The sequence below is a fragment of the Zea mays genome, chromosome 5 (genome assembly GCF_902167145.1).
Source record: "Zea mays cultivar B73 chromosome 5, Zm-B73-REFERENCE-NAM-5.0, whole genome shotgun sequence".
Lineage (NCBI taxonomy): Eukaryota > Viridiplantae > Streptophyta > Magnoliopsida > Poales > Poaceae > Zea > Zea mays.
Window position 1 is genome coordinate 4555413 of NC_050100.1, and position 13099 is coordinate 4568511.

The following is a 13099-nucleotide window of genomic DNA, read 5'->3' on the forward strand; positions in this document are numbered from 1 at the left end:
CGGGCAGTTTATCGTCGCCATTTGACGAGAAGCCGACGAGGTTTACTAATGAGACCATTATTTTAATGGGCTAAAATAAATTAAATTTAGATATCATGCATACCAAATTACACACTAGAATATGTAGTTTTTTATCATATTTTTATATTTTCTTTTCAAAAAATTTAAATTTGGACTGAATTTTGAAAAACCCTGCACGCCCGAGCCCCGCTTTCAACGCACACACTGTCCATTTGGCACAGTCCTCAACTCCCACTGCCATGCGGGCCAGTCGACGCGATACAGTGATTACTCTTCCGCAAGTCAAAATCAACGCCCCAGATCTCACCTCCCAAACCCTAGACCTCTCACACACAATCTCTCACATAAAAGGTCGATCACTCGCTGCGCGCCTCCACCCTTTTCCACCCCGCCGCCGAAGCCACCGTGCCGCTAGCCTTCCCCGCCGCCGCAAAATGGCCGCCTCCGCGCGACCCCTGGTTACCGTGAGGGCCCTGGAGGGCGACATGGCCACGGACTCCGCCGGTGTTCCGCTGGCGGACGTCCTCCGCGCACCGATCCGCCCGGACATCGTTCGCTTCGTCCACAAGCTCCTGTCCTGCAACAGCCGCCAACCCTATGCGGTGTCGCGTCGCGCCGGACACCAGACCTCCGCGGAGTCCTGGGGCACGGGGCGTGCGGTATCCCGTATCCCCCGCGTTCCTGGCGGTGGTACCCACCGCGCCGGCCAGGGAGCGTTCGGCAACATGTGTCGTGGTGGACGCATGTTCGCGCCCACCAAGATCTGGCGCCGCTGGCACCGTCGCGTCAACATACACCTTCGCCGTGTCGCCATCGCCTCCGCACTCTCCGCCACCGCCGTTCCGTCCCTTGTTCTCGCACGTGGCCACCGCGTGGAGTCTGTGCCCGAGCTCCCGCTGGTCGTTTCGGACTCCGCGGAGTCCATTGAGAAGACAGCCCAGGCCATCAATATCCTCAAACAGCTCGGTGCCTACGCCGATGCTGAGAAGGCCAAGGATTCTGTTGGCATCCGCCCCGGCAAGGGCAAGATGCGCAACCGCCGCTACATCAATCGTAAGGGACCCCTCGTTGTCTACGGCACTGAGGGCTCTAAGGTCGTCAAGGCCTTTCGCAACCTCCCTGGCGTTGATGTTGCCAATGTCGAGCGCCTCAACCTGCTCGATCTCGCCCCTGGTGGCCACCTTGGCCGGTTCGTCATCTGGACCGAGTGCGCATTCAAGAAGCTGGATGAGGTGTACGGTACCTTCAACGCACCATCAGCGAAGAAGAAGGGTTTCGTGCTCCCGAGGCCCAAGATGGCAAACGCTGACCTATCCAGGCTTATCAACTCTGACGAGGTGCAATCTGTAGTGAAGCCCATCAATAAGGATGTGAAGCGTAGGGAGCCTAGGAAGAACCCACTGAAGAATATGGCTGCAGTGCTCAAGCTGAACCCGTACCTCGGTACTGCACGCAAGATGGCAGCCCTAGCCGAGGCAGCGCGTGTCAAGGCCAGGAAGCAGAAGCTTGATTCCAAGAGGACCAAGCTCAGCCCAGTACGACGATCTTCTCTTCCATTTTCATTTTATACATCTGTATATAGATTATTAGCTGTTCATTGTATTCTACACCAGCATTGTATTGTTTCAGTACCATACTGTTTATTTGAAATTGATTGTGTATTTCAGCATGTTTTATGCAACCTAATATTATAGGGCATGATATATTTATTGAATTAGGTTGTATTGTGTTATAGCTTAGGTCGTTTGTCGAACTGTTAACATTGATGCTGCATTTTTGGTGTGCCGCTCAAGCTGTCAATTCTATTGCTGGATTAGCCCTATTTCTCAATGTCTGGGAGTTTGCTAGTCTAACTGATGAATTGGTTGCTTGCCCTAGTTTGTGGTGAATCATGTATTCTTTCTACATTGAACTCACCAAGCTACCTGCTTCTCTAACTTCTAAATTAAATCCATGAAATATGCCTTGACAATGTATTTTTTGGAACTGTAGATTTTAGTATATGTCTTGTAAAAGCTTGGCCAGATTTGAGATGTTTAATTTAGGAGTAGGACAAAACTAAACCAACCTTGACTGTAGCTCATCATTTCCACCATAGATTTACTTGAATACGTGAACTGAATGACACATGATTGTTTCACCTTTTGCTGATGTTCTTGGTCCTAGACACCTGCTCTGTTGTCAGTTATTTTGCATGTATATTGCTGTTCCCATACGGTAGATTGCTAGTGTTAGATGAACTGTGCGTTGCATTTCACCACTAGATTGATTACTAATGTCTTCTTTCTAGCCAATCTGGCTACACATAATCTTTATCTAGGCGCTTAGAAAAAAAATTGTACCCAGAAAAGGCCAAATGACTTCCAATTTGGAGCATCTCATAGTACTGGAGTGATGTGCTGATATGTAATTTCCTTTCAGGAGGAGGCTTCTAAGGTCAAGGCTGCTGGAAAGGCGTGGTACAAGACCATGGTTTCAGACAGCGACTACACAGAGTTTGAGAACTTCACCAAGTGGCTTGGTGTTACACAGTGATTGTCTGGTCCAACCCTTATTGTTTTGCCAATTCAGAGATTATGATTTTGATCGCTGTTGTCAAATATCCTTTGTTATTGGTATATTCTGACATTAGTTTTGGCTTTGGTAGTTTTTTTTTACCGCTGGATGTTTACTTCCAGACACCTATTACACCTTTTATGGAAACGAAGTATATCGATTCTCAACACTCACCGTGCTTCTGTTTTTGGCAGTATTGGTTACTCGAGTATTCATGTTCAGTTGTATTAGTGTATGCATTTTCTTTGTGCCCTTCTGTTTGTTGGGTATATAATAGTATATATGTTCAGTTGTTTGTTCCGTTTCTTTGAAGCATGTTTCTTCAGTTCTTGCCAGGTGGTAATTCTGATTGCAGTATATCCACTGTCCCAAAATACGAGGATTTTTTACTTTTAGATATCCTGTTTGACTCTCCGTTTTATTTTTTTTCTATAAATACTATTTATTTTGGTATGACTTATTTTATTAGTAGAGGTACCTTAATAATGACTTATTTAGTTTTTTTGTTTGCACAAAAAAATGAATATGGTATGTCAAAAATGTTACTCCTTAAGTCTCAAAATATTAGTTATTTTAGGTCCTAATTTTTATATCTATGTGCAGATAGATGATGATAAATTTGAATACATATATCAAATAAATACATTAATTATATTATGAACCAACTAAAATGGTAAAACGAATTTTATTTAGGATAGTAGATCCTATATCTCATCTTCTAATTTAAACTTCTGTAAGACCATCGCAATTTACAATGTAAAAAAGTGTTTTTAGTGATTATATAAGTGCAATGTACCACTATAAGACCTAAGGATCCTATTATATTAGGATCGAGCTTTATTTCTATTCATTTTTGAACTAACATTTATTTAGTTCCTTACCATTTTGTAAAGAATTATTTGGATCGTGATCCATTACCACACATATCCATATGGTCACGAAAAACACCTTTTGCACGGTAGATTGTATTGTTTGTATAGTGTAGTTTGAATATGGTTATTGATATGGATAACATGCCGGAGATGGTCTAAACAAATTTAGTAGAACAATGTCATCTACTGTTATGATCCCTATTTTATACCGTCTATTGACTACTGTAGACCGTCTAAAGATGAAACCATCTAATTGCATGTCTGAATGTTTGCGTGGCTAAGAAATTCATGTCTCCTTTTGCTCTGCTTCTGTAGATATAGAGTTGGGACTTGGATGCATAAACTAGTGGACCCTTAACTCGAATTTATTTCGCTGCTTTGCAACGCTATCCAGCTACATTTTTCTGCATATTCTCTTTCTGAGAAAGTGGGTGGAGCGCTTTTGCGCTTCTCGGATGTGGATGTATCGCTCCCATCCCCACTTTCACCCTCTGCAACTTGCCAATCCACCTCCCACCATGGACCCCATCAAACTTGCTTTTGTCTCATACCTACTGTTCAACTCTTTCAGAAACGTAAACTAAGGTCCTGTCTGCTAATAGTTAGCTCTTTGATTCAAACAAGTGTACTTAAATAGTTTAGCAAATTATTGAATATCTAACTAAAAACAACTTTAAAAGACTTTATATATCCTTTTAAAGACTATCCAATTAGTAATAAAATATTTTGGTAAAATTATTCTTTATCCTTTTTAAATGAGCCTAATACCTGAGCTAATGCTATAGTCCCAGGAAAGAGAGGGCCCAACGTCGGCAGCGGTGGCAGCGTGACGTGAGTGAGGGTGGAGGCATGGGCGAGGAGTGAAGAGAAAAAAATGACCCAAATATCATTGATTATTGGATTTGAGTGAATAAGAGAGATGCGTTGTTCAATAATCTAAGCCGTTAGTTTTGATATTATGTTTATGTGGGTGGAATTCGTTTAATGGATTTAGGAGAGGTTTTGGTTGTGGGGTGATTTGGTTGGATGGATTTTGTAAAAATTAAATTGGTAAGTTACATAAAGTGGCTCCTCGTATTCACATCAACACCTAGATTCTTTCGCACCACCACCATAGAGGACATTAACCTTCCCCGTCAACAAGGGTCTCGAACCGCATTAGCGACACTGTAGGCAGCAGAGCAAGAACAATGAGGGAGAGGAGGATGAGACACTTCTGCAACTCTCGACTGTAATATGTCTTTGCAACCAACGGGGCAAGAACACCTTAGAGGAGGAAGAGGCGCTGTCGCTGATGACGCGTGGCTGAAAAGTCGAGGAAGAGGAGGAGGCGTTCTGGATCCTAAGTGTAGTTTTGTATTGGTTGTCGACAAATAATTTGTGAGATATTAAAGTCGATTTGAATATATATACTGACCATTTTCATGTAATCATTTTGTACACTAGTATTTTATCGAATAATGTGTCGTCGCAAGATACGGGTAGTGTACTTGTTTTTGCATAAAGCGCGAAGAAGGAAAGTGACACAGGATGATCGTGGTGCTTTATATAATACATATATACCCGATAAAACCTAATTTTGTGATTCTTAAGGTAATGATTTTCACATAGAGTTTAAAATAAGTACTCCATCCATCCCATAAATAAAACACACATTTTTTGGCACGGCCTTTAAAGTGGTTTAATCATTTAAATATACCAACAATGAATATAAAATAAGTATCATATTACAGTATTTTTAATATAGATCTAAGTATATAACATGCATAGATGCATACACTAAAAATATGCATTTTGGCTGAATTGTCAGTCGAAAGTTCGTGCACGCCTTATTTTATTGGTCTTGGAGATGGACTGCCGTGTAACTCAGATCATATGTTGTCTCCGCTTATAAGATAAACACGAGCAGAAACTAGTTCAGAGACTAGTGAACATGCAACATAAAGGATAGCGGACCTTGTTCCTGAGACCATCTTGTGGAACGTTTCCCAGTACAGAGACCGCCATTTTGGTACACGTTTCCCAGTTCAAAACAAAAGGGATGCGTGCAGACTATAAACGTTTCTCAGTGCAGGGGCAAAATGTTATAAGATAATCTCCGTTTCGTGAGGTGTTATCACCAGAACGATAGCAACTTTGTGCAAGCAACTGTTCCTTTTGGTACACGGAGAGCGATCTGGACGGACGGAGAGGGGTCGTCAGACTTTAGCATTGGCGAATTAGGAATCTATCTAGGTTCGTCAATCCAACTGAATACTATGTGTAGGATGGTGACATTGGATGAATCCACGAGCCAACCAATTGGGTTCCATCCAGTTTTAAGGTAGCAATTTTAAAAAATAAATTTTAAAAAGAAAAAGAAAAGGAAGCAGGGGCCAAGAACTCAAGTAAAGAACACCCCCGCCTCCACCCAAAACACTTGCAAGGCGGGCCTGCCCCCTCAATCTCCAGCGTGCGCGGCGTCCCGATCGCTTCGTAACCGCCTGATTGATCCGCCTGTCCTCCGAGGTTAGTCTCCGACTGGTCTCCAGATTTCTCTCCAGTTTATTTTTTTTTATCCACATGCAATTTGTCTTTGCTATTCTTAGAGCCCGGTGGTGGTAAATTTCTTTAGCTCCTTTTTATTCCCTTCCTTTTTTTTCTTCTTCATCTGACCTGAACTGCTGTCCCAGCCAGGCTTTCACCGCGCGGCTTTAATCCCGATTGGGTTGGCTGGACCGCAACCCAATTGGGGGTTAATTGGGATTGCTACTCCGCGGCTGCCTGTCTCTCGTGTTCCTGGATTGGCGAGGCGAATCGACTGGTTTGCTGCAGGTGAGTACTGTTTACTACTCACAGCTATTCGTTTGGAATAAGGATGGATTGGATTGGTTCCTTGCGCGTTCGATCCCGCCGTCTTTTCTAGATTGCCCGGTAGAAACAATGGATCGACTTCATCTTCCTGAAACCGATTCGAGCTTCTGCTCTTAGTTTCTAGTTCGAAATCTCGATCAGATTTTCTGCAGAGCGAGATGTCTTCGTACGCGTTCCTTCCGTGCTGTTCGATCCTTGACGCCCAATGTTTGAGTTGTCATATGCTGCGAGTGTTCATAGTTTGATGGATTCTTATCGTTGCATCTAAGTTTGGTTTTCTAGCTGGAAATCCCGATCAAGGAATCCGGTTATTAGGACTGAAGGCAAGTCTAGTAGGTAGCTGTTACATGTTCTTTGTTCGCCAAAACTAATCCCCTTTGTTGTAAACGTAGTTTATTCGTGTTCCTTTCTCTCGTTAAAAATCATGTGTGATATCATTGTTCAAGTTGGATCTCTTTTATGGTTACATTAGTTTGATGTTTCCTACTTTCATTGTATCATGCATGAATGGATTGATTCATCTTGACAGCCATGTATAATTCCTTTCTGACTTGTTTTTAAAGGTCTCTAATCTGGTAGTTCCTGCGTTGAGATTTCCAGTAGCCTTGAAACTGAATATGGATCTTTCTCTTTAAATTGGAGTTGACTTCTCTGCTGAGTCCTTTTTTACTGTATAGGGATGCAGCTGATGGAGTTTTTTTTATTGGATCTCGTGTGATCCTTCCAGCTTCAATTTCTCTCTAGTTTTTGTGTCCTGTGGGATTTTTCCGCTGTACCAAAATTTTCAGTTGTTGGTCACCATCAGAAGGTGGTACACCAAGGACTAAATTTAGGAAGGTGTTAGGTCACAGAAGAACGGAGCAAACTGTTTTTTTTTTCAAAAAAAAAATGAGAAGAATGTGGAGGGGAACCTTTTTCGATTTGGTTTGCCCGTTGCCCCATGAATCGCTGCATTCAGGATGACTTATTTCCTCCCACCAGATCCTGAATCTTCTCTGACCAACAGCACCAGATGTCTGACTACTCTGAAAACCTTGTTCCTTGCAATGATTCTGACAGAGAAACAATTGTGCTTGGTTTCTCATCGTTAAACTTCAGCACTCTGCCTAGTATTCCTGGCCTTCTTTACATTCTGTCTTTTGTCTAGATTCAGATGTTTGCACAGTATAGTGTTGTTTGTTACTTGGTAGTTGGTACTTGCATCCATTGGGATGGTACTGGGCCAGTCTTTAATCAGCTCAACATTGATGTCATTATGTTACTCCTTTAAAAAAAAAAATTATGTCAGGTGAATCAAGACAAAGAAACAGAATAAAAATTCATTCATTTATGTCAAAAATAAATTTGGCAGGTTTCAATAATGTCACATGGAAACTGTGTTAAAAATATGTTTTTGAATACCCCTTCGATACCAAAAAATTATGTGACTGGAGGTGCATTCAGATAAGATTAAATATATGCGAGAACACAATGAGTTACAAGCATTCTTCTCTGCTTGGATCCTACGTTGAGAAACTGTTAGTTTTGTTATCATGATGCCTTTGTGATCTACATTTTTCTTTTCCTTCTTCCCGTGTTGCTGTATATTCTGACCTCTTCCATTTATCTTGGGACAGCCTCCTGGGTAGAATCATGAAGCTGAAAAATAGCGCAGTGGAGACTTTTAAGGAGAACAATATGATTTTCACTTCTGAAGGAAATCTCCACTCTAAAAAAATGAGAGAAGATTATGTTGCTAGTCCAAACCAACCGGGTGTTGTCCAGACAAGATGCAAATGGATAATTGGAGATGTAACTGAGGTCTTTGATCGCAGCACATGGAAGCTTGGAAAGATCTTAAAGATGCTAAAGAACAACTACTTTGTTATCAGGCTTGCTGATTGCATCCAGCTCAAAGAGTTCCACATATCTAGTTTGAGAATCCCACGTGGTCTGGAAGCTCCTCAAAGCAAGCCCTTTCATGCAGCAGATAAGGTAACATTCACTTCCTGGGAGTACAAAGTCGCCCTGTTTCAAATTTACCTGTTCATGTGTCATACACGATCGATAGCTCATAATTCTTGTATAATTGGCACGTAGGATCTTTGATTCGTCACACTTGGCTTACAGCAACATTTGCATTTTCGCTCAAGAAAAAAAAACAGTTGCATTTTGTGATTTGGTGTCCTCTTAGTTTCATCAGTGCTGAACTGTCGATCGTCGTCAGGAGTCCCGTTATATTGTATTGACTATTGAGTGATTTTCTTGTGTTGTTGAAGGGAAATGCTTCGTAGACTTCGACCATTTCCAGTAAATTTATTTATCGTCTACATGGTTTATTAAATGCTTCTTCTTCAGTATATAATGTAGCAGGTGGAGCTAGGAAATCTATCACAGCTTCTCAAACATCACAATTGTGTCACAACATGCTCTCCTTATAAGTTAGAGTTGTTACGCTTATCTGTTCTTTTTTTCGAAAATAGAAGTGAAGCTACAGTTTTGCTGTGGTGCAAGTCTTTGTGCAGTTCGTTTGATGCATTTCACCTCGGGCCCAAGGGTCACCAAACCCGTCGATAAATCCGGCTAACCGGCTGATTAATTGGTAATCGGTCACAGCCGGTTTGGCCGTATCACCGGTTTACCCATTTGAATTTAGAATATTTTATAAATTTCGAACAAATTTGGTGCCAAATTTTCCATAAATTATATGGATTGTTTTAAGACTTTCCACTGAAACCAAATTTGAAAACACGCTACGGATTTCAAACTAAAAATCAAACAAGTTTCGAAATTAGCCACCCCTGCTAGTGGATTAATCGGTCCCAGTTAGAGATAAATCGGTGGCCTCTAGTAGCTAGGTTTTGAGGATTTTTTTCCTTTTCACTTCAAATCTTTTAACTTGTAATAACATTTGGGCCATCTTTACTTTAAACTTTGTGTCCTCAATACTCTTTATTTGCCAAATGACAAATGGTTCGGTTTCTTCACACATGTTGCCGATTTTTATCAATTCAATGACCGACTTATCGGTCTTATCGGCCAATTAATCAGTTTTGTGTCGTTTCAATTCAAAAATTGGTTTGGATGTGAATTTGGCCGGTTTCTACCGGTTTATCGCGATTAATCGGATATCGGTCATGGCTGGTTTTTGGAAGGGAACCGGTTTGGTGAACCCTGCTCAGGCCTCATTGCATTGCAATTAATCGTCCTAGATTCCTACATTTTTGAGCTGTAGGTAGAAACACTGGATGGTGATTTTTATCAGCATGTCACTGACTTGAGCTGCACAATCTGATTGATTACTGTCAGATGTGATACTTTTTTTATTACATATAGCCTTTTTATTAACAGTTTGTGACTGCAGAATGGAATATTTTTTAAAACAAAACGACTGAAACTTGAAGCATTGGGCCATCTTTTGCCGTCATTACGCATTTGCCGTATTCCTGTTTAAACTGACGATCTTACCGTTGTTCGTCTCCCTTTCAGGCCACCGGACGCGGTAATCGTCGACCTGCTGATGGCGCCTTGCCCGGCGCAAGGGCTGCGGATCAAATGGGTCACCGAGCCTACGAGCTGGGGAGCAGCGGCAAGAAGCGGAAAGCAACCGCAGACGCCTCTCACCATCTGGGCAGAGCAGCAGCAGCAGCACATTCCCGGAATGTCGCCGCAGCCTCCAACCCGAACGGCGGCAGCTACCCGCACAGCTCTTCACAGGCCATAGAAGACGCCGAATGCTCGGTTGCCAGCTGCAGCGTGGACGACCTTTACCGCCTCGGCAATGGCGGCAACGCCAAGCGTCGCCCCGCCGCCGCAGGGTGCCTCCCTGACGACGCCATGTCCGCGTGCCCGTGCACGCCCGGGGCGAGGGACGGGGAGGACGAGGACGCGGCGGGCGTGCACGGGCTGGAGCTGGAGGCGTACGGGTCGACTATGCGGGCGCTGTACGCGTCGGGCCCGCTGACGTGGGAGCAGGAGGCGCTGCTGACGAACCTGCGCCTGTCGCTCAACATCTCCAACGAGGAGCATCTGCTCCAGCTCAGGCGCCTACTGTCCTCGTGATTATTGGCACTTGGCATTGGCGCATTGCCAGCCACCGCCCTTCTGGCCTTCTCTTTCGTACGTCTCCAGCGTCGTCGTCGGCCAACGGCCATGCACGTCGGCTTGGCTCGCCGAACGCCGCGTTCAGCGAGCCTCTTGCTTTTACTCTTGTTGCTAATTGCTATTACATGGTTCTCTGTCTAGTCTAGGTAGAAAGAATCCTATGTTCATACCAGTGTCGAGACATGTCATGCCTTTTGTATCCTGGATATAGTCTTGCTTGTAAATGCAAACAAGTTTTCCTTTGAGGGACCATATTTACAAGTTTTTCTTCGAAATTAAATGAATTTTCTAAATGATTTCTGTGCTCCACGTCATAGACCAACTCCTGGCTCAACCAAGATATTTGCAGAGGTGCATAGTAGCGTGTTCTGCTGGGGTGTGAGTCGTCAGTCGTGTGACAAACTATTTGCACACCTCAAGACATTGCGTAAGAAAAAACGAAAAATGATGCTTGTGCCACGCAATCTTGAAACAATGGAAAGAGGAACTTGTGTGGGGTGTAGGTGTAGCAATAAAAGCACTCCTATTGTCTCTTGCAACCTTAACCACTATCGAGGGCAACACGAGATAAGGTCCCATCGTGTATATGTCAATGTTGCTGTACTATTTATAGAGTGTGATTTTAAATAGAAGGTGGGGTAGGAGGTGTGATAGAGAGCCTGTTGAAGATAGCCTTACCACGTATTGAGGTGTTTTATTTTGTTTCTTGTGTTTTTTTGAAGATGAAGGGAGCGCCTTTATTAAATACCAAACAATTAAGGGACTACTTTGGTACAAATTTCGGCTTCTGTTCTTAGTAGAACGCACAACCAACATAAGTAAAAACACACAAACTAGCAACATTCAATCCAGAGACTATACCACCACTCACGTATATAGGGAAAAATGTTATAGTCGTCCGCACCAAAAGCTGCAACCCCTCTACAACCAAAAACAGTAAATCCACCCATTGTGTCCAACTCGACATATAATAAGTTGCTAAATGCATAACCTATAAAGGTGAAAAAAAGGTTTTCTTAAAAAACATATCATTTCTATATTTCTAAAGAATCCATCACAAAAATGCTGCTCTAAGTAGAAAAAATATTTTATATCTCTGTTAAAGTTATGTGACCAAGCTTCAAACGTATGTTCAATGTTATCATGCTGCATGATTCTAACGACCATTTGCAAAATATTTTAAACTGACCAAGCAAGTCAACATTAAGATCATTTCATTCTCATGATAGAAAGCGGAAGTTAAGCTTCCATGCCAATTTCGCTTAGCTTAATTATATTTTTATGAGAATTATCACATGTCGTAGATACCATAATAATATTTTAATTTATTAACGTAATATACGTGAATGTTTTTTTTAACGTAATGGCAGGAGCTCTACCTCTCAATTAAGAAGAATGGAATTGACCCAGTTTTAGGAAAACCGGGCCCAAAACCTACACAGAGCGCACATTAGAAAAACCGGCGAACGAGCTAACAAACAACCTAGACAACGACAGTCCCCACACACAGACACATCTAGAGTCATCGTTGCCAAGCTCAAAAAGAGACGAGCAACTCCGACTTCCCAAGACGAGCCGCACACTGCCAAAGCAACTCGACGACGCTTACATCCAGACATCGACGCAAGGAATAAGACCGCGGCGCGCCATCGTTGCCAAGCCTCAGCACACCCACACGAGGCAGCTCCGATTCTTCACCACGAGCAAAGATCCACAACGCCGAACCCCGGGAGTGAGCAGACACCAAAAGCGACAAAGGCCCGAACACCATCGAACCAAGCGGAGTGACAAAGAGCCTCCACAACACGGACGAACACACAAACTGGAGGTCTCCTGGGCCGCGCCTTCAAGAAGGAGAAACGATGTCGAAAAGCCATCGCCGCCCGCCTGGTACAAACCAAGCAAAGTTTCCTCCGAAGACCTAGCAGAGCAGTGTAGATCGCCAGCACCAAGGAGAAAGCTGAAGGGTCAGCCACGCCGATGTCACCCCGCCAAGCCGTCGCGTGATGTCACCTTCTGCCGCCCACCGACGCACCAACCCACCAGCCCCAACCCTTAGAGCCCCAACGTCGGTCGAGCACCAGCGAGAGACCTCAAGAAGGCCGAGGCGAGGGATCCCGCATGGGGCGAGAGGTCCAAAGACGGCACCCTCAATAGGGTAGGGGTGGCGCCCACGGGCGTCACCGCTGTCCACCCGCAAGCGAGCATGGCTTTCGCCGGAGGACCTCCCACCACACGCCCCAACGCACGGAGCCAGCCGCCCCTCGCGCCGCACCTCTCGTCGGCCATCCCTGGCAGCAACCGCTGCGACGCGCCAGAACCGCTGGCATGCGCACAACCGCAAACACCGTCGGGGCCACTACTGCCCACATGCCGACGCCACACACCACCACAGAGGATCCAAATCCTCTGCTCCTCGCCGACGCACGGTTGTCGCCCCGTCCACAGCAGTAGTCTAGATCGTGAGGGGAGGGGTGGCGAAGAAGAGAGCGCCACCCCACAGCGCCTACACGAGCCCCAAACCAACGCCGTTGCCGACGCAAACCCCACCTGCCGCCAGCGCCATGCGCCCATGTCCCCTCGCCCGCTGCCGCCAGGATGCCGTCGAGGCCCTGGCCAGCCCTGCCGCGCTGGAGAAGGGACGAGGAGGCGGCGGTCTTGACGGCATCCAGCACCACGCAGCACGACGCCGGCGCCACGACAGCCGACAGCTT

The 13099-nt window shown here is 44.5% G+C and overlaps 2 protein-coding genes and 1 pseudogene across 3 annotated transcripts; 2 read left to right on the plus strand and 1 right to left on the minus strand.

Moving 5' to 3' along the window:
* The first annotated feature begins 370 nt into the window (after nt 1–370).
* Nucleotides 371–2858, plus strand: LOC100191607 (60S ribosomal protein L4-like). Its single transcript, NM_001137036.1, is given in 2 exon segments — nt 371–1556; nt 2443–2858. Coding segments are annotated over 2 exon segments (1215 nt in total). The 5' UTR covers nt 371–455; the 3' UTR covers nt 2557–2858.
* A 2722-nt stretch (nt 2859–5580) lies between these two features.
* On the plus strand, nt 5581–10669 carry LOC100192548 (Plant Tudor-like RNA-binding protein). 2 transcript variants are annotated; one of them, XM_008682831.4, is made up of 4 exons: nt 5581–5957; nt 6122–6263; nt 7919–8276; nt 9771–10669. In XM_008682831.4, exons 3-4 carry the CDS (start codon nt 7935–7937, stop codon nt 10341–10343), a joined length of 915 nt encoding a protein of 304 aa, XP_008681053.1. In that variant the 5' UTR covers nt 5581–5957; nt 6122–6263; nt 7919–7934; the 3' UTR covers nt 10344–10669. The 2 variants fall into 2 exon arrangements, with proteins under 2 accessions (XP_008681053.1, NP_001131239.1); NM_001137767.1 differs by having other exon boundaries at nt 5849–5957; nt 6126–6263; nt 9771–10657.
* Nucleotides 10670–11819: 1150 nt separating this feature from the next.
* LOC103627966 (uncharacterized) lies at nt 11820–12593 on the minus strand (annotated as a pseudogene).
* Nucleotides 12594–13099: the final 506 nt, after the last annotated feature.